The sequence below is a fragment of the Grammomys surdaster genome, unplaced genomic scaffold (genome assembly GCF_004785775.1).
Source record: "Grammomys surdaster isolate TR1022 unplaced genomic scaffold, NIH_TR_1.0 371, whole genome shotgun sequence".
Taxonomy (NCBI): Eukaryota; Metazoa; Chordata; class Mammalia; order Rodentia; family Muridae; genus Grammomys; species Grammomys surdaster.
The window spans coordinates 4,377,601-4,399,505 of record NW_021604790.1 but is presented as its reverse complement, the minus strand read 5'-3'; the positions used below and the strand labels follow the sequence as shown (position 1 = coordinate 4,399,505).

The 21,905-nt window shown below is 37.3% G+C and overlaps 1 protein-coding gene across 4 annotated transcripts in view; it reads left to right on the top strand.

Moving 5' to 3' along the window:
• Kansl1 (KAT8 regulatory NSL complex subunit 1) overlaps nucleotides 1–21,905 on the top strand; it is a 121,376-nt gene that overhangs the window by 70,454 nt on the left and 29,017 nt on the right. For all 4 annotated transcript variants that reach the window (XM_028780454.1, XM_028780456.1, XM_028780453.1 and 1 more), the window contains 2 exons: nucleotides 13,339–13,480; nucleotides 21,122–21,220. In XM_028780454.1, the coding sequence (XP_028636287.1) occupies nucleotides 13,339–13,480; nucleotides 21,122–21,220 (241 nt within the window). The remainder of the gene's footprint in view (nucleotides 1–13,338; nucleotides 13,481–21,121; nucleotides 21,221–21,905) is intronic.

Below are 21,905 nucleotides of genomic sequence, written 5' to 3'. Positions count from 1 at the left end.
TGTAGACCAGGCTGGCCTCGAACTCAGAAATCTGCCTGCCTCTGCCTCCCAAGTGCTGGGATTAAAGGCGTGCGCCACCACCGCTCGGCGACATGTGTTTCTTTTAAGGAACAGTGGTTTGTTTGGTTGAAAGTACACTCTTTTCCTACTAAAATTATTTTATTACATAGTATAATAAGTGGCCTGCATTCAGCCCTTGTTTTTCATTATATGTACTACATACCATTTCTGTGTATGTAACAGTGGATTTATTCTGAAGAGGATCCAGAAAATGTCTTATACACACGATGTTTTTCTGTTCTGTTTTTAAAACCTTGTTTAAATTTGAAATACTTCTACCACTACTTCATTTACCCCATACTCCACATTCTGAATTTGTTTGTGTCCCTGTGGGGTTACCATACTTTGTTCTGCTTTCGATATACTGATAGTTTGTTCTAGAGATTTGATCATTGGTTTCATAGTGGCAAGAATACTTTGTGTATGACGTTATGTGAACTGTCTTCCTTTGTGATGTTAAGACTCATCATTGGGTTAGGTTAAGGTGTAAGCTTATCCAGTGTAAGGCCTTTACCTTTTAAAAGCTTGAGGTGCATGCATGACGGTGTGTGTATTTGAGTGTACACGAAAGGTGCAGACCAGGGGGCCGTTTAGGTAGGGATCATTCTCAGAAACTTTTTTGAGACACAGGGTATCTCCGCCTTGCTTGAGCAGTTGAGAGCTGTGGACTCTCCTTTACTTCTGCTCTCAGTGCTAGAATTATATGCTTATCAACATACATGCTAAAGATAGAACCCAGATCCTCAGGCATGCAAGGCAAGTGCTTTACTAACATTAAATAAATAAATACGTAAAATTTTTCCTTGACGCTAAGAAAAAGCTGATTTATTTTTATTGGAGAGTTTGATTGTTCAGACAGTTGTGCTTTTAGTTGGTGAATTACCTGCTATGCTAAGTTTGTTTATATTATCCACATGGACAGTACTATATATCTGACAGGAAACTTTGAAGAAAGACCAAATAATTTTTGCCTCCATGCCTGGCTTCCAACATTTTTTGTTTTGTTTTGTTTTTCGAGACAGGGTTTCTCCGTATAGCCCTGGCTGTCCTGATACTCACTCTGTAGACCAGGCTGGCCTCGAACTCAGAAATCTGCCTGCCTCTGCCTTCCAAGTTCTGGGATTAAAGGCGTGTGCCACCACTGCCCTTCCTTCCTTCCTTCCTTCCTTCCTTCCTTCCTTCCTTCCTTCCTTCCTTCCTTCCTTCCTTCCTCTTTTTTTGCTTTTTGTGTCATGTTTCGTCTCTTGTCTACCCCCAGTCCCACCTCCCACCCTCCCCTTCAACTCCCCCACCCCCACACATAAGGTTTCTCTTTTTATCCCTGGCTGTCCTGGTACTCAGTATTTTTCAGAGATTTGCCTGCTTCTCCTTCCTAAGTGCTGAGGTTAAAGGTGTGTATCACCATGCTCCACCCAAGCCTCCTTTTTAAAACTTATTTTGGATGGGGCTGCAGAGATGGCTCTGCAATGAAGAGCACTTGTTCTTACAGGGGACCAGTATTCAGTTTCCAGCACTCACGTAGCTCACAGCTGCCTGTAACTCTGGTTACAGAGATCCAGTGCCTGGCTTCCTTGGGCATCATGCACACATGTGGTCCACATATGTCCATACAGACAAAACATCCATATACATAAAATAAAAGTAAAATCTTTAAAAAATTTTTTCTTTTGGTGTCTTGCTCCAAAAGAGTGTTCTCTTGTTATATCTTGCTGTATAGTACAGGCTATGCTTTCTGTCTCAGCTTTATGAAAATTATGTGGATTCGGGGTTTTTAAAAAATGGAGATACTTCATGTTGATAGGGTAGTTAATAGATCTTTCTGTTATTTGACGAAATGTGTTGTGATTAGTGGAGGATGTTTAACATACTGAGTGGAATTGAGGCTATAAATAAGTATACTCAGTTTTGTGTGTATGCAAAAATGTTCAGACAGAGCAGATAAATAAAAGTTGTTTTTGTAGGAGCTGGAGAAATAACTCAGCAGTTAAGAGTGTTTCCTGCTCTCTGTAGGTCCAATTTTGGTTCATAGTAATGTTTGGTAGGTTCCATCCACTTTTAACTCCAGTCCTAAGGGAGTCTGATACCCTCTAGTTCTCCTTGGTCACCTACTCTTACATGATAATTTAGATGTTTGGCCTTGCGGGGGGGGGGGGGCACTGGAGTTATAGGTGGGTATGAGCCATCCTGTGGTTGCTGGGGATTGAATTCAGGTACTCTGAAAGTAAAGCCAGTGATCTTAACTGCTAAGCAAGCCATCTCTTCAGCCCCACCAATATACACATAAACTTACTTTTCCAACCCCCAAGATTTCAAGAAGAGATTTCTCTGAGTAGCCCTGGCAGTCTTGGAACTCTCTATAATCCTCATGGAGGTCTGTTTATCTCTGGTTCTTTGGTGCTGGTATTAAAGACATGGACCCCCACCACCTAGCCAATTTGTTTGCTTTTTTTTTTTTTTAATGTTCATTATGTTTTGCCTGTATGTATTTCTGTGTGAGGGTTTTGAATCCCCTGTAACTGGTATTACAGACAGTTGTGAGCTGCCATGTGATGCTGGGAGTTGAGACCGAATCCTCTGGAAGAACAGCCAGTATTCTTAACCACTGAGCCATCTCTTTGGCTACATTTGCTTTTTAAAAGATTTATTTATGTTTGAATGTGTACTTGAATGTTTATTAGTCTGTGCATCACTTGCGCGCCCTAGAGGTCAGAAGAACCTTGAACTGTCACTCCAACCCCAATGTTGTGCTGATATAAGGGCCAGGATATTTTGTGCTTTATCATTCCAGGACAAAAATTACTAAAAATTTTTTGTGATTCCACTTTACATCTTACTAGTATTTCCAAGCAGAAGCCAATGTATTTGAGAAGTACATAGATTAATGCTTTCTGTGCTGTTACTACTGTTACTTAGCATCATCTCCACTAATAATGAGAGGCAAATAATAAAGATAGTGTGATTCGTTAGTCTTATTATTTTCCCTAAAAGAGCTCTTGCTGTTTTTAGAGAGGTCTGGAATTTCCGATTTCCGGCACTCACATTAGGCAACTCAGAACTTCCTATAACTCAAGCTCCAAGGGCTCAGATGCCTTCTAACTTCCACTGGTCCCTATAACCGTGTGTGCATACACACGTATGTGCATGCACATAAATCTACAATCTAGAGATAAGGTTACACTATGTATAATGCATGTGTTTTTCCTTGTGTAGAGGTTGTAAATATTAAGTCAGTGTAACAACACTTTGAAGTTAGGTAGTACCACTATTTTATCATGGAAGAAGCATGTTCAAAGTAGGGAGAAGGAAACATTCCGTATTGTCTATAACCATACCTCTGAATTCATTCCTGATGGTTATTTTGCTTCAGCTCTGCTCTTTCTTGAAGTGCTTCTTTGCTCAAATTTTCATTTTTTATGAGAAATATTTCTCACCAGTGTGGTATACTCCAATATGAGCCAAGCACCCGAGAGGGACACAGGAAGTTTGAGGCCAACCTTGGCATTATAACAACATCCTTTCTCAAAAACATAGAAGAGAGTGTGAATATAAAATGTCACACACACATTGACCTGCCTATTGGTTCAGGCTTTTTTCCCAAGATACTCAGAAGGCTCTGGCAGGAGGTTGCAAATTCAAGGGCTACCAGGGTTAGGATTAAGGTATTAAGATCTTTCTCAAACCATAAAAATGGGAACTGTGACAGAACAGTTGCCTAAGATATGTGGTTCTAGATTCCTTACCCAGTATTGAGGAAGAAGAGGAAAAGATAATTCTTCCACAGGCACATGTATTGAAAGGATGGTCCTCAACTTGTGGTGATGTTTGTTCTAGAAACTATAGGAGGAAGAATTACATAATGGACATATCGTTGAGGTAGTACCTTGTCCTGACCCTTTCCTGTGTCTAATCTCTTTCCTTGCTGCCATTAAGTGAGCAGCTTTCTATAACAATGTTGTGCTGGGACACATGCCCAGAAACAAGCCATCTACAATGAACTCATATAGAAAGAGCAAGATACAGTATCTAGTGTTAAGCTAAGTATTTGTCACAGCAGTGAGAAGCCTGGCTAAGAAAGACAGTTACCTTTAAGCAGCTGTCCTCAAAACCACTGTGGTAGACTGCTACTCTATGTTGTGTAGGAACTAAGTGGTTTAAATAAAAGTACTTTAGAAAATTGTGATGCTTTTGTTCAAAATAGGAAACACTAGGCTCCTATGTAGCAAACACCTTAATTCATTCATTTCAAATAGATTTATATAAGGTCTCTCAAATTGTTTCAAGAGTTGCAGACTAGGTTTTCAAATAATCCTGTTGAGATGCCTCATTTCTTAACTGAACAGCTCTGTAAGAGAGCTACGATGTTGAGTTATTTGTTGGTAAGATTCCTTTTAACAGTTCACTTAGTGATACACACACACACACACACACACATACACACGCACCTCTTTGTTCCTTCCCTCCTTTTTTAGAAATAAAGAACTATTTGTCATTGTTTAAGTATAGTTATAGTTAGTTATAGAAGCAGAAATGAAGTCATAGGTAAAGATTTTTTTTTTTTTCGGTTTTTTGAGACAGGGTTTCTCTGTGTAGCCCTGGCTGTCCTGGAACTCACTCTGTAGACCAGGCTGGCCTCAAACTCAGAAATCTGCCTTCCTCTGCCTCCCAAGTGCTGGGATTAAAGGCGTGCGCCACCACTGCCAGGCATAGGTAAAGATTCTAAGTTGAGTTTGATTTTAAATAGGTAGTGAAGTAGTAGGTATTTTAGACATTAGGTTAAAATTACAACAGAATGTTCATCTGAAAATTTTTATAATTTGACTGTATGAATATTTGCCTACATATATGTACTTGCATCTTGTACATGGTTGGAGCCCTTTAAAAACATACACGGAATGCATTGGTTCCCCTGGAAGTTGTATTACAGGTGGTTTTGAGCTACCATGTGAATGCTGGGGATCAAACTCAGGCTCTCTGCAAGAACAAGTGCTCTTAACAACTGAACTGTTTCACCAATCATAATTGAAAATTTAAAATATGATACGTAATGTAAAAGGACTTAGTTACCACAGTTTTTAATTTAAATAATTTATGAGCTGGACATGGTGGCATATACTTCTAACTCTAGCATTTATTGGAAAGCAGAAGCAGGCACGATCTTTTGAGTTCTAAGACCATTGTGGTCTACAGAGTGAGTTATAGGGCAGCTAGGACTACACAGAAACCCTGTCTTGAAAAATAATAAATAAATGGATGGATAGGTGAGTAGATATATATAGAGGGATAGAAATTTATTTTATTTGCCTGACAGTAGACATAGTTCTTAGTGCAAGAACTACTTTTTTGTTAAAAAAAAAAAAATGGACTTTGGATAGGTTTGAGTTTTTGGGTGATGAAGTATAGTAGTTAAAAATAAAGTTACCAGACTAGGAAAGTGACTTAAGTAGGTAAAACATTTGCCACATACGTATGAGAACTTGAATTCAGATTCCAGAATCATCGTAACATAGGCCTGTAGTATACCCTGCAGGGAGATGGCCAGTGGAGACAGGAAAGTCTTCGGCCAGCATTCTAGGGTTTTGTAATAATGAACAAGAGACCTTTTCAAATACGGGTGAAGGCAAGGACCAACTAACTTCCAAATTGTCCTCAGACCTTTAAGTATGTTCTATGGCACACACAAGTAAAGTCACTGAAACTGTATTTTGAGTTAGATGCAGATTTTTACCTGTGTCTCTGGAAAAGTGATGTAATCTTTTGGTGCTTCATATTCTCCACTCCCTTAGATGTTACAGTGATTCAACAATGAACATACATTTGCTGGTATTAAAATAATGAAACCCTGAGGATGTTTTGCAGCAATCCTTTCTTAGCAACCCTTACTGTCTACATCAGTAGTTTTCAACCTGTGGGTTGTGACCCCTTTGGGGGTCCCAGATAATTCTGTATATGAGATATTTGCATTATGATTCATAACAGTGGTAAAATTACAGTTATGAAGTAGCAAATGAATAATTTCATGGTTGGGGTCACTACAACATATGAGAAACTATATTAAAGACTCACAGCATGAGGAAAGTCTATGTAAGGTGTAGAAAGAATAGTTTAACCTTGGAAATGGGAAGTGGGTACAAATCCTGAGAGTATGTAGATTCTTTTTGGTTTTTTTTGGTTTGTTTTTGTTTGTTTGTTTGTTTTTGTTTTTCAAGACAGGGTTTCTCTGTGTAGCCCTGGCTGTCCTGGAATTCACTCTGTAGATCAGGCTGGCCTCGAACTCAGAAATCTGCCTGCCTCTGCCTCCCAAGTGCTGGGACTAAAGGCATGCGCCACCACTGCCCGGCTTGAAACTAATAAAAATGATGGGACTTTGCTTCAAAGATCCTGAAGGGAGAAACTTGGATTGGAGACCAACAGCTAGCTTTTTAGCAAACTTGACAGACTTGACAGTTACATCTTGTAAAGGATTTCTAATTCATATTACGTCAGTGGATAAGATAAAAATGAGTCAGTCTTTCAGAAAAGGAATGGTTTTCAAACCACAGATGCTGCTCAGATTTGAAGCGATCAGCTCCTTCTTTATTCTAATAAAGAGCTTTGTAGATACAGTGGTTGGAATACCTTGTCTTTGTAATAATTTCTAGTTGAGAGTTCTTAGGAAACTGAGGCAGGAGAATTGTCACAAGTTTGAAGCCAACTTGAGTACTCAATACAGTTTAAGCATCTGCTCCCATTCCACTCCCCCAAAAATCTGCTACAATACTTACAGTCATTTGAGATAAGATTAACATCTGTGGAGGCTGAAGAACACTCAGGTACAAGCAAATAACAGGAACTATGTAAGTGAAATCCACGTTTGAGATCTTTGCTTTTTCTTTTTCCTTTTTTTTTCTTTCTTTTTTTTTAAGATTTATTCATTTTATGTATATGAGTACATTGTCACTGTCCTCAGACACACTAGAAGAGGGCGTCGGATCCCATTACAGATGGTTGTGAGCCACCATGTGGTTTCTGGGAATTGAACTCAGGACCTCTGGAAGAGCAGTCCTTAACCTCTGAGCCATCTTTCCAGCCCCTCTTTGCTTTTTCTGTAGGAGTTAAAAAAACGTGTGTAGGCCTGGAGAAGATGGTTCTGTAGTTAAAAGCATTGACCTCTTATAAAGGCCATCTAGGTTCAATTCCCAGCACCCAGTGACAGCTTACAACTTAATTCCCAAGGAATCTGACACCCTTTCTGACTTTCCTGAGCATCAGGATTCATGTGGTGTATATACATACACACAGGCAAGAACAAGCTATCTTCTTTGACAGGTTATTCTTGATTGGACTTTTGATGCGGGAACATTTTTGTTCGTTTCTTTTGATAAATTTATGTTCTCCAGAAGAAGTACTGTTTATAGCATCATTTCTCTGAAACTTAGCAGGAAACAGGGTTTTTTGTTGGTTTGTTTGGTTTTTAACTTTTTCAATTTAACAAGCAAAAATAAGATTTTCTTCTATGTGTACACAGAGGCCAAAACAGGAGGATGTTTACATTGTTTCATAAAGTTTAAACATGGATAATACAGCTCTATGTGGTCTAGTCCTGCTTAGGTGTCCAGCGTCTCTTTGAGTATACAGTTCTCACCACCCTAGCTCTAGACCACTTAACCAAAATATGTATTTCTCTTAAAAGATAATCCTTCCCCCACCATGTAGGTTCTAGTTTATATTTTAAATCATAAATAACATAGTCTTTGTAGATTCCCAAATCTAAATCTGGTGTCACAGTTAATTCTAACATTTCATATTATTATCTCTCTTCTACTACTCAAAAAATCTATAAACATTTATCTAAACTAGAAATTTAAATACAATAAAACATGGTTCTTACATCTCTATCATCCAGAATCACCCTTCATAGTATTTGCTAATGGCAGTGAGGAAATTGAAAGTATTAACTTTTTAACTAAATAATCTGTCAACATAGTAAATACATTTTAACACCAGAGATAATCTGGTAAAACAGACAAAAGTTAAATGTTGAATTATGCCTGGAAACAGATGTATGTATCAGCAGTATAAAGCCTATAAAACGGGTTTTCTGTGGCTACAACTCTTCTAGTAAGCTGTAACTTAGTAGAAGAAAAAAAGAGAATAAGCTAAGAGAAAATTTTATCAAAAGGGCTTTCTTTCCTCTGTCTTGTATTCTAAACTTGAAGATTATTTTACACTAGACAAGTTGGTTCTTTCCCCTTCACCCATGTCTTGTTACTCATCCTGTAAATTTGAGGGGAGTGATTAATGTTACTGAAGTTGTAGCTAAGTTTTTACCATTTAGGGTGAAACTCTTAAATAATTATAAAGCCCAAGGATTAAGAAAGTCAGTAGGTAACTAAAAATGTTTCTTAAATTTGTCCTAGAAATTTCTTTTCATCTTATTTCACCGCTTTCTCTTTTGTACCTTTCATGATAGGGAATTGAAACCCAAGGTTATAGTTATTGGATATTCTTATCTAAAATACACACTGTGCATTAATAGTTGGATTTCATCATTTTATGAATAATATAACTATGAGGCAGATACTGCTGTTGTTTCCAAAGGTCAATTTACATGTCTAGGATTATAAAACGGAAAAAGTAGTAACATTTCTTGAACATTATATTCCTTCTCTTTATTTTACACTGTTTTTGTTGTTGGGGTTTTTTTGTTTTGTTCTATGTCTCTTTTTGTGGGGGGGGCTCTCTGTCCTGGGACCCACTAAGTACACCAATAGTGCCTTTGAAATCGCCTGGCTGATTTTGATTTTTTTTTTCTTTGTTTGCTTCTCCTTGGAGTTAGTGACTGAGGATTTCCTCCTCTTGTCGCTTAGTACATCTCTTAATGAAATATTGGCAGCTATATTTTCTCCATGCGTTGGGACAGCCTTAGTTTTACTTACTTTTTTCTTTTGGTTTTAAGAATCTAAACAAGATTTCAGAATTTAAGTATTTCAAGCTCTTTTTCTTGTACTTTTGGAAGTAGTACATAAGCCTTTGAAACAGCTTACCTGCCAATTATTGGTTGAGTATAGCCCTCTTATCTGTAGTTTGTTATAAAGGAATTTTACTTTGGATTTCTTAATAGGGCCTTTCTTTGTTGAATTATGTTTATGAGTATTTTTTTCTGCTTGTGCCTGTGGATTTAGTAAGCCCTCCATGTCTCTGTGTGAGTGCTGAGAATTGAAACAAGTATGCTCTTTACCACCGAAACAACTCTCCAGTCCCCATCCAGCTCTGTTCTTTATTGGATTTACTAAATTTTCCATCTTGAATAAAACTAGAAGACTTAGAAATAACAGTAGTGCCAGGTGTTTGCAGTGTAGTTCATAATCTGAGTTCTTTCACATTTAGATACAGTAGTAACTTTTGCTGTAGATTATCTCAGATAAAAGTATCTGCTATTGTGTATTGCTCTGCTTGTTTGGGCAGTGCTGGTAAACACTGAAGAGAGGGTGTATAAAAGTTCATAGTTTGGATACAGAAATCATTTAAGATTTATGGCCTACTAATGAATTGGGTAATACAGCAAATTTTTACTTTTCTGGGCAGAAATCAAATCACTTAGCACTTTCTGTTTTAAAGTATTCTTGCTACCCCAGCAGTAGAGGCAGGCCAATCTTTTCTGAGTTGGAGGCTATTTTGATCTATATAGCATGTTTCAGGACAACTAAGGCACTACGCATTGTTGCGGGGTAAAAGTATGTGTTGGAGGATGTCATGCCTTTTATTAGGCAGCCTAGGCTATCTTTAGATATATGATCCTCCTGTTTGGCACTTTAATTTTAGTAGATTAATGCTGGTCATCACTGAGTCAAATGATTGGAGCCGTTTTCTCCTGTGGTACAGAAGGATGGATTGTATCATTGATGCCTTTCAGAATCCACGATATATTTTTTACTACAACAGAAGGACCCTGAATCTCACATTAAGAGAGATGACTCTGGTTATTGTTCCTTCTAGCAAAAATATTTTTACTACTGACAGTACCATTCAAGATGATTTCACCATACTAAAGGAACCTCAGAGTAAGAACGACAAACAAAAAGTATTCCCTTTTTTATTTGACAAATTAGTGAAACATTGAGTTGAAACTTACATTTTCAAAAAACAGGTACTCTTCAGCCTATCGTTTTAGAATGATTATAGTTTGTTTTTATGATATTTTTTCTTCAGATGTTATGTATTGATTTGAGTAAAATATCCTTAGTTCTAGGTATATAGTAATATTCTGGTAAATCTGTGAGAACTATTAAAATAAATGGTCTGTTAACTAAAAAGAAACACATTAATATTGTGTATAAACCAGAACTAGCATCTAGTTGGCTCTATTTAAATGTGTTTTTCTTACAGTATCTTGAACAGACTTTTTTTTTTCCTCTAACCCACTTGTCAGTAAATAAGAAAAAATTGTTAAACTGTGTAAGCTCAAAGATAGCAAATAAACTTTATCTTTTTTTGGGCAGTTTCAAGTGATTGGTGTTCTGGGATAGTTTCTAAGATACTTACAGGTTTATAAGCTAAATTCAGGGTCATTATCAGAGATTCCCTGGATTTTTAATCCACCAACTCTAACACTGACCCTGAATCCTTTGCATGTCAGTTAGCTCCAAGCATATTTTTATACATTCTTACTGACTGGTGATAGTAACAGTCCTTTTGTGGTGGTGGTGTTTCTTTTTTTAAATTTTCATGTTTTCCCTTTAACACGGTTTGTGTACCTGCACTGTCATTTACACTTAATTTTTATTTTATGTAAATTTTCCTCTTATTGTCTTCTGAGATATAATTATGTTGACCCAGAGAGCTCTAGTTAATTTTACTTTTATTACTGCAGGAATATTTTAAGAAATAAACTATAATTTATTTGCCTTCTTTAACAGAATTCAATTATATAATGAACCTGTTTTCCTTGTGCGCCCATAAAAGTATATTCTCAGAAGCATAATTTCTTTGTGATTGGGCATGAACATTTTTTTTTTTTTACCTAGCCAAATTGCTCTTTAAAAGTGGTTGTATCAGTTTTTACAGTTACCAGCAATTTGAAATAGGTTGTTTTTCCTACTAACTCCTCCTTTTATGGTATTTTCCCCACTCTGTTTGAAAGACTTAATGTGTTTATATATTTGAGTTTTTCTTGCTGAAGTTAATATTTCTATTATGATAATCTTAAATAATATCTGTTATGTTCTGTTATTTAGTCCTTTTTAAAAGGAATTCTTGTGGGTTTTTTTGTTTTGTTTTGTTTTTGTTTTTGTTTTTTGAGACAGGGTTTCTCTGTGCAGCCCTGGCTGTCCTGGAACTCACTCTGTAGACCAGGCTAGCCTCGAACTCTCGAACTCAGAAATCTGCCTGCCTCTGCCTCCCAAGTGCTGGGACTGAAGGTGTGTGCCACCACTGCCCAGCTAATTCTTGTGTTTTAAGGACAGGAGCTCACTCTGTAGGCTAGACACCCCTCAGTCTTATAATAATCCTTGTATTTCTCGGCTTCACAGAGGTGGGGTTACAGTTGTGAGCCTGATAATGAATCTTTAGTATGCTTGATTCAGACATTCTATACTAACAAGTGTTTGTTTTTTAACTTTGTTCATTTGATCTTTTGTTAAATGCTGAAATTTTGATTGAGTTTCTTCTGTGCTTTATTTGAAAATTCGTCCCTGGTTTAGATCTCACATACTTGCATTAACTTAACTGTAAGGTTAAAACAAATTGTAAAGCCAGAATAATGCCAGTAAGATGTAACAAAAAAGTGATTTTAATTTTGTTCATATAAAGAGCTGACAATTCATGTATCCAGTTATAAATTTTGAGTCTTTATCATGTTCTGTTGGTCTTGTGTTCATCATATACTGCTTTAATTATTACCACTTTATATATGTCTTGATATCTGGTTATTCAAGTTTATATTATACTTTCCTGAATTTCTGTTCTCGGGTTCCAATTAAAACTAGTTGAGAGGTGCTAGAGATGTGGCACTGTGATTAAGAACACAAGCTCCTCTTAAAAGGACCTGGGTTTGTTTCCCAACACCCACATGGTGGGGATCCAACTCCCTCTGCTGGCCTCCAAGAGCACCAAGCTTGCACACTATGTGTAGACATACATGCAGGCAAACATCCATATACATAAAATAATAAAACATAGATTCCCACCCCATGCTCCCCAAAAAGAAGTAGACAGTGTAGCACACAACTATAATTTTGCACTGGGGAAATGGAGGCTGCATGATGAAGAATTCAAGGCCACCCTTAGCTATATATAGCAAGTTTAAGGCCAACCTGAGATACATGAGACCTTGCCTCTAAGCAGCAGCAGCAATAACAAAAACACAAATTTAATTGAGATTAGAAACAAATATTCTTAGCTGTATTCGAGAATCACAGTACTAAAAAGTATATTCTATAATTTATATAGATTTTGACTTTCTGATTTTATATGGAAAAAATCTATAGTTTTAAATTGTTATGATACTTGCTAAGAAAATGAAGGTTTCCACTCTGCTATAAAGTTTTATATTTTGATCTTTATTCAAAAACTGCCTTTTTTTTTTTTCTTGGTTTTTCTTTGGTTTTTTTTCTTGGTTTTTCTCTGTGTAGCCCTGGCTGTCCTGGAACTCACTCTGTAGACCAGGCTGGCCTCGAACTCAGAAATCCACCTGCCTCTGCCTCCCAAGTGCTGGGATTAAAGGCGTGCGCCACTACTACCTGGCTATTACAGAATTTCCATACTTGTAGTCATTCTTAATTTTTCTAGGATTAAAAAATAAATATATTGTTAAACCAGTCATGTTGGTATATACCTTTAATCCCTGCAGTAGAGAATCAGAGGCAGATGGATCTCTGAGTTCCAGGACAGCCAGAGCTACATAACATAGTGAGGCCCTTCCTCAAAATAGATAAGTATAAATAGATAAATAGAAAGAGGATGGGTAGATAGATGGATGGATCAACAAATGGACACACAGACATAAAAGTACTGTTAAAATAGCATTTTAACAAAATACCTTTTATTTCCTGAGAATCTCTCAGTTTCAGAAGAACATTGTCACAGTGTCTGGTACAATTAGCACCTCTAGTTAGGCAACTTCAGGAGGAAATTGAATGACGTGACTCATCCTCATGTCTTCTATGGATTGTGTACTTTTGTCTTTTTGTGTGTCTTTACATGATAGTCCATCTGTATAAGAACCTACCCCCACTGTTCCTTGCCCGTGTGGTATAGATGTTAGTATTGTTCCTGGATTTCACTCGGTTTATTTCTTTGTAGGAAACGCAGGTCTGAATGGAGATGGGCTGCAGACCGAGCAGCTATTGTCAGCCGCTGGAACTGGCTTCAGGCCCATGTTTCTGACTTGGAATATCGAATTCGTCAGCAAACAGATATTTACAAACAGATACGTGCTAATAAGGTAGGGAATACATTTTTGGCATATTCTAACCAGTTTAAAGGTTGCCATTATCCCCCTCCTCCAATTCCTTCCCATTGTTTTAATAACTCCTTAACTATGTCAAGATAAATGGTTTAATGCTTCAGTATAATAGTTTGATGTAAGAGTCTGATGGTACTAGTGTAGCTCAAAAAACAGTAGAATATAAACCCCCCAGTTGACATGTTTAGAAAAAATGGTATCTGGGCCAAAATGAGAAAAAGAAACCATATATTAACGGACTGTATTATTTATTTAATTTGGGAAAGTCATATCTACTACTTTTTCATTTTGCTTATTTCATTAGACATTCTCTATTATTGATAAGCTTCTTTGAAGAAAATTTTCAAGTAAAAGACTATCAAATTTAGACATAACATAGATGATAGAAATGTTATTTTCTTTGTTCTGTTTGAAGGGACTGATAATTACCTTGATAGTGACATTAAGCAGTTTTTTTTTTTTTAATGGAAAAGTCATTTTTGAAAAATGGTCTTTTGTTCTTTTTGAATTTGACTTGAGGAAAATTACGCATAGGAAGCAAACCCTTAAACTGCTGGGTGCTTACTATGTACATACACTGGTCTTTGGTGGGATATATTAGAGAAGAAAAATTCTACTTTCATGGTACTTACATTCTTGCAAAACATGTTTTATGAATAGTTTATGATTGAGACTCTAGAGAACCACTTTAGGTCAACAGGCTTGGTGGCAAGCACCCAGACCAGCAAAATTGTCTTCGTAAGTCTCAGCAAACATTTCAAAGCTCAAGCTGCAGACTGGAGAAATGGCTCCGTGGTTAAGAGTACTTTCTGCTCATCCTGAGGAGCTTAATTCATTTCTAGCACTCATGTTGTACTTTACAACTGCCTGTCACTATAGCTCGAAGTTCAATGCCCTTTGACCTCTGAGATTATTTACATAAGTGACATGCACACATTAATTAAAACAAATAGTTGTGGTTTGAGCTTCATGACTGATGCATAGTTTTAGATAAAGCCCAATGTTCTTTAAAAGGCAATAGATGTCATCTTCAGTGCCTCTAAAAGTCTTAAAAGGTGAATGTGATAGCTCAGAATTATATAATCAATGTATTTAGGAGGCAGAGGCAGGTGCATTGCCCCGAGTTCAAGACATAGCCTTAATAAAATTATTACAATATGAACAGCATTACTTTCCAATACTTTGTCATTCTGTAGTTAGTTTTAAAAAATAGGCAGTTGACAAAAGTCAATACAACAGGGAGCTGGAGAGATGGCTGGGTGGTTAAGAGCACTAACTGCTCTTCCAGAGGATCTGGGTTCAATTCCTAGCACCTACTTGGCAGCTCACAAGTGTGGTTAAAAAAAAAAAAAAAAGCCTACACAGTCTCCTCTTACATAGTCATTTTAAATGTATGTATGTGTGCATGTGTATGCACTTGCCTCGACAACACTGTAGGTGAGTTCCTCAGATGATTCCCATCTTTTCTTTTTTCTTTTGATACAATAGTCACTGGTAATTGTCCTGGAGCTGGCCAAGCAAGCCAAAACCCCAGGGACTGCCTATCCCTGCCATTCTAGTGTCTCTAGAATTGGAAGGCTGTGCCACTAGGCTTGATTTACTTTGAGGAAACTTTTGGAAAGCATATAGAACAATCAAAGAAAGGTATGTTTAGAATGTTCTAGGCAACCCCTTTTACGCCCATATCAAAAGTTAATCCAATATAAAGTTTTGAGATGTATGTATTAATATATATTAATACATATACATATATATATGTGTATATATACATATATATATATTAAGCTTTCTTTTTCTTGTAGGCACATAACAATTTCTTACCCATTGCCATCTTGTGTATATATCTTGCATACTTCCCTATCATTTAAAAAATGTTGTTGACTTTAGCTATCACTTTGTTGCTGTTGTTAACTGTTACATACTTGTTCAGATGCTCCATGCTGTTCCTGGATATGCCTCCCAATGACTTGAGGCTGGGAGATAGGGTAGATAAGAGCCCAAGTTCTTGTTAGACTAGTCACTTTAATGTAGCTCTTTTTAGAGCATTTTTTAAAAATCCTTCCGTTTAAATGATGTCATGAGGAATGCTGTGATGAATTATTTTTACCTGATTAAAAAACACTAATTTTATGTGCTTTTGTTGTTTGTTTGTAAATAAGTAGCTTATGCTGGCTTTGAATTTCTGGTCCTTACACTTTTACATACATATTGCTGGAATTACAGGTGTGTACTATTTTGCCCAACATTTATACTTAATAGTTTACTGTTTTAGATTTATTTTTATTATTTTATGTGTATATACACCTCATTGTGTGCCTGATGGCTACAGAGGTCAGAAGACAATGTCAAATCCTTTTTAACTAGAGTTGTAGCTGTTTTTGAGCTCCCGTGTGGATGCTTGGAACCAAACACATGTCCTCCAGAGAAAAGTAGCAAGTACTCATTTTTTTTTCATGTATATTACATGTATGTTTGTGTGAGAGTGTCAGATTAGAGACAGTTATGAGCTTCCATGTGGGTACTGTGAAATGTACCCAAGTCTCTCAAAGAGCAGCCAGTGCTCTGACCTCTCAAACCTCTGTTCTGAAGAACTTTTCTAGGCTACCATAAGAAAATATCACAAATTGAATAGCTTAGAATCATAAGCACAAGTTTTTTCAAAGTTCTGGAGGCTAGAAATTGGAATGTCATTGTATTCACCAGACCATTCTCTGTCATAGAATAGAGTCATTTCTTGCCCTTTCCTAACTTATGGTTACTGCTGACAGTCCTTGAGCTTTCTTTGGCTTGTAGCTGCATCACTGATTGTTGCCTGTCTTCACATTGCTAATTATTCTATATTCAAATTTTCCTAGTAAAATTTAGCTGTTTGGGGACTGGAGATAACTCAAAGAGTAAAGGCACTTGCCATACATGCCTGGTGTCCTGTGTCTGACTCTCAGAATCATCTAAAGCTTGTAGGGGAGAGTCAACCAGAGATTTGTCCTATCCTTTAAGTATGGCATGTACAATAAACATGCACACACACAATTAAAAAATTAAATTACTAGAAATACACATAGAATATTATATTTATGGTCCACACTAAAGGGTGTGTCTTCACTTGATGTCATCTGCAAAGAGCCTACTTTGAAATAACTGCACAGCCTCAGGTTCTTGGCATGAATTTTGGGGGTACTCTGAGCTCAGCTTAGCAGATGAGTCTTAAAACTTAGTCCAGTGATATGTTAATGTGAACTTAGTTTTTATATAGCATTGTAATAATAGAGTACTTTTTGGGGGAAGGGTGTGCTAGGCCTTTTTCTACTAATTTTAATATTATCCCAATTTGTTTTAATTAGTTAGTTTGATTCTGGGGATTGAATTCCTGACCTTTACATGTCCTGGACAAGCACTAATATTGTGCTGTCTATCCATGTTCTCACTAATTTACCCAGTCTGTTGAGTTGTAAATTTGTCTTTGGGTAGGAGATTAGGGGACATGAAAGTATTTGTCATGGGTTAGCACCAATTTTCTTGTATTTTGGGGCAGACAATTAGAAAGCTCCCTCCCTTCTTTCATATCTCTTTTAGCTCAAACTTGCTTCAACTCACTGTGTAACCAAGGATGACTTTAAATTTTCTTCCTGCCTCTGCGTCTCAAGTACTCACGTTAACGTTGTCTGCTATAGTATTTGACTTTTAGTTTTCCTTTTTTAAGGTGTTACTGTGTTATGTGTTTAGGTTTTTAGATGGTCTTTCACTTACGTAGCACCTGTTAGCCTGGAACTTATCCCTGTACCCCAGGTTATCCTTAAACTTGGAGTTCTCTCTGACTCTGTCTGTCTCTGTAGTCACTGGGATTATAGAAGTGTGCATTACCACTCCTGATTTACTTTGCTATGTGTTAATGTTATCTCCCGCCTCCCTGTTCCCCTCTCTTTGAGGGTTTCTCTGTGTAGCCCTGACTGTCCTGGAACTTATTCTGTAGACTAGACAGCCCTCACATTTAGAGATCTCCATGCATTTGCCTTCCAAGTGCTGGGAATTACCTTTCTTAAAAGTGATCTATTACAGGGGCTGGTGAGACACTCAACAATTAAGCTTCATAGATTATTGGTTCCCAACACAGACATAGGAGCCCATAGCCATCTATAACTTCAGTCTCAAGGCATCAAATACCTTCCAAAGACATTGTTACTCAAGTGGTGCATAGGCATAGATTCAAGCAAAACACCCAGCGATACACATAAAATAAAAATAAATAAATTTTAAAAATTATTAAAAGTTTTCACATAATCTATTCCAAATAAAGGAATCATTTGAGGACTGCTTTTATTATTGTGGTTGGCTTTTTTTCCGCCCCTGGAGAGTTCCAGTGTCCTGGAGAGTGTCAGTGTCCAGATACCAATTTCTGTCCTATCAAAGTTAGCTGTTACTTTTAAGTATTTAAAGAATTTAAAAGTATTTTAAATTCTTTAAATTTAAGAAATTTAATTTTAAATTTAAAAAATTTTAAAGTATTTAAATTAGAGTATTTAAGTCTAAGACTTAATATAATCTATAGTCCCAAAAGTTCCTTTTGGAAATAAATTTTTTGTTGTTGTTGTTCTGTGACAAAAGTACAACTTCTAGTGCAGCCTCCTACTCTTTTGGTATCATTATTTTTGTTTTGGGAACAGTCTGTCCTTTAACTTGTAGCAAAGGAGGACCTTGAACTCCTTATTTTCTTGCTTCTACCTCCTGAGTGCAGCCCCAGTTACGTTTGTATTGCACTCAGGGTCTCATGCTTGCTTATATTATTGTTTAAATTTTCCTAGGTCACATAGTTGGCTCCTTCTCCCTCTTTTTTATAAGATTTTTTTTTTTTTTGTCTTCAAAAGGGGAAGATTCCATAGAGAAGTGCTAAGATCTCTTTCGGGTGAAATAGTCTTTAGAGAAGCTAGGATAGGAAAGTCACAGCAACAATGTAGAAGTTCATGGATGATCATCTAAGCTTCAGAGTCAAGTCTCTGGTTAGATGTTGATAACAGACAATTTTAAACAATCTTTAAATATTTTCTTTTTAAGATGTTCTTTTGTCCTTTTCTTTTTTTTTTGAACATATGTATTGAAATTTTACTTTAATCCCAGGCAGAGAGAGGCAGGGCTGATCTTTTGAGTTTGAGGCCAGTTTGTTCCGCTGAGTGAGTTCCAAGACAGCTAGTGCTACATAGAGAAACTGTCTTGGTGGGAAAAGAAAAAAAAAATTAAAAACATTGAAATCTGGATACAGAAAGAACTAACTAAGCCAGGCATGGTGATTTAGACCTGTAATTCTAGTACTTAAAGAGGCTGAGAAACAAAAATTGCCTCAGATTTTTTTCACGCACACACACACACACATACACCAATTTTAATAAGATGGAAGGAAGGTATGCTTTTATTTTCAAAGTGTAAACCAGTTGAGCTTCCTGTCTTATCTGTGTTACTAGGCATCACGGACAACTTTGTTTCATCTGTCTTGGTTCTTGAGAGTTTAGTTTGCAGTGGATTCTGATTTGTCTCCATTTGAGTAGGAGTGATGATGGCATGATGGAGTGGGTCTGTGAGAGGAGACAGTCTCCGAAAGCAGAACTTAACCTAGATGGTTGTCATGTTACCCGCCTTTAATCCACATCCTCCGAAGGCCTGACACAGGAGGAGGAGTGTAGCATAGTCTGTGTTTCAAAGCCTTGTCTTGATTTGACCATTGATCACTACTCCAAATACTTCAGCCTCCTGAGAATTTCATGTTTGTTTTCTGAGTTGGGTCTCATATATCCTAAATTGGCCTTGAGCTGGAACTCCTAATGATTTTGTCTACTCCTTCCAAGTTCCAACATTGCCATCATGTCCAGCTTAGATGGAAAATTTTCAGAAACAATGCACAAGAACACTGCTTTTTACAAAAGGTTTTTACTTTTAAATGGTAAGGTTTAAGAGGTCGATTTTATGCTTACAAATTAAGGAAGAAAATATTTTCAAGATTTTGTTTTCTTGAGACAGTTATAGGTCAGAAAAGTGACCTTGAATCTGTGGCCCTCCTCTTTCCTCATCTTCCTCAATGCTGTGATGTTGGGTATGAGGTACCAAATTCAGATTGAAGTTTCTTTTAAATGGAGAAACTTTTAAAGTATGCTGCTTTTTATTAAATTTGAAAGCTATTGTTTATACATACCCTTATGGTAATGTTTTCAAATATCTGTTTTTGTGATTTTGTAATGGACTTTTTCATGTTCTAGAGATTGAACTTAGAGACCCTCACACTAAGAAGAACAGACTAACTACACCACTGAACTGTATTGTTAGTGTACTGAGCATATGATTTTTGAACTAATAAAAATTTTCATTATCAACCTAGTGTAGAATCCTGTTTCCCCCATGAGTTACTGGCCTCTCTTTTTTCCTTAGGAGTTTTTACTTTCTATCTAGTGTGTCTCTAGTCCCATTCTAGTATATCCAGATACTTCTCTTCTGGGGAGAATACAGGGGGACTTTTTTTTCCTTAAAATTTATTTATTTATGAATTTATGTATGTATTTATGTATTTATTTATTTGAATAAACTGTTGCTTTCTTCAGAGACACCAAAAGTGAGAATTAAACTCAGGACATCTGCAAAAGTAGTCACTGCTCTTATCAGCTGAGACATCACTCCAGCCCAGTTTAGTAATTCTTAGTAACACATATAACTGAAATCCTTCCATTAGTGATGTTAATCTAATAAAGTATAGTTTATAATGTATCAGTTACAATGACATATCCTACTTGGATAAGAGTCTAGGTCTGGTAGGTCTGAATAAAGAGTGGCATATAAGGGAAGCTGGGTAGGTGAAGTACAGTGAAAAAGAAATTGGATGTGCTTGTCCAAATCTGTCTTAAATTTACATTTATTAATGAGTGTTTACACAAATATGCTGCAGAGAAAACTTGTAGGCAAAAAGACAGCTCATAGAGTCAGCTTTCCTCCTTCACTGTGTATATTATGGAACATAGTAGCAAGTGCCTCTACTTACTTAGCTCACCCTCTGGCTCAGTTTTGAATCCTAACATTCTACTGAAATTGTGCTACTCCTCAGCTTTATTTACAGGGTTAGAATCCAGGGCTTTGGCTGGGTGATGGTGCTCACCTTTCAACCCTCACTGTGGGTGGGGAGTGGGGGGGGCAGAAGCAGATGGATCTCTGAGTTTGAGGACAGCCAGGACTACACAGAGAAACCCTGTCTTGAAAAACAAAGCAAGCAAAAAGAATCCAAGGCCTTGCTGGGCGGTGGTGGCGCACGCCTTTAATCCCAGCACTTGGGAGGCAGAGGCAGGCGGATTTCTGAGTTCGAGAGTTCAAGGCTAGCCTGGTCTACAGAGTGAGTTCCAGGACAGCCAGGGCTACACAGAGAAACCTAGTCTCACCCCCCACCACCCCCCCCAAAAAAAAAAAAGAATCCAAGGCCTTGCACAGATGAATATAAATGCTGTAATGCTGCTGCTTTTCAGGCTAGTTTTGAGCCATAGGATGAGGGAAAGGCCTCTGGTTAGAAACTCTGAGCCCCGACCAATTTGAGATTAATTCTTAAACTTGGTAGTTTATACCACTCACACTGTTTTTCTACTCTTTGTCCTACAGGGGTTGATAGTCCTTGGGGAGGCACCTTTCCCAGATCATACAGCAGACTTACTTTCACTTAGTTCTGAGGTGAAGACAGATCATGGGAGAGATAAATTGGTAAGTATAAAAGAGAGAAAAGGGGGAAAGAAAAGAGGTAGCTCTCTTTTTTTTTTTTTAAAGATTTATTTATTTATTTTATTTATGAGTACACTTTATTTTATTTATGAGTACACTGTCGCTGGCTGTCTTCGGACACACCAGAAGAGGGCTGGCTGTCTTCGGACACACCAGAAGAGGGCATCCAATCTCATTACGGATGGTTGTGAGCCACCATGTGGTTGCTGGGATTTGAACTCAGGACCTCTGGAAGAGCAGTCAGTGCTCTTAACCGCTAAGCCATCTCTCCAGCCCCCAAGGGGTAGCTCTTCATTGGTCAAGAAACTACAGCCACATAGAGTTATAGAGTAGTGCTTAGATCAGGGCACATACCTAACACACTCATACAGTTTTAGTAGGATAACTTTTCCAGACCAATATAATTAGAGAGATTGGGGGAGATGGGGGGGGTTCTTAAACAAGTTGAAGCAAAGGGGACAGCCACATTTTGCATAAGACAAAGAGAGAATAAAGTTTGGAGACAGAGAGCTTGTCCGTTATGCACAAAGTTCTGATTCCATCCTTAGCACTGCATAAGCCAGGTGTGGTAGTGCTCACCTGTAGTCCTAGCACTTGGGAGGATATCAGAATATTGGTCATTTTGTTACATAGTGAGTTTGAGTCAAGGTTAGAAAAATGGAACCCT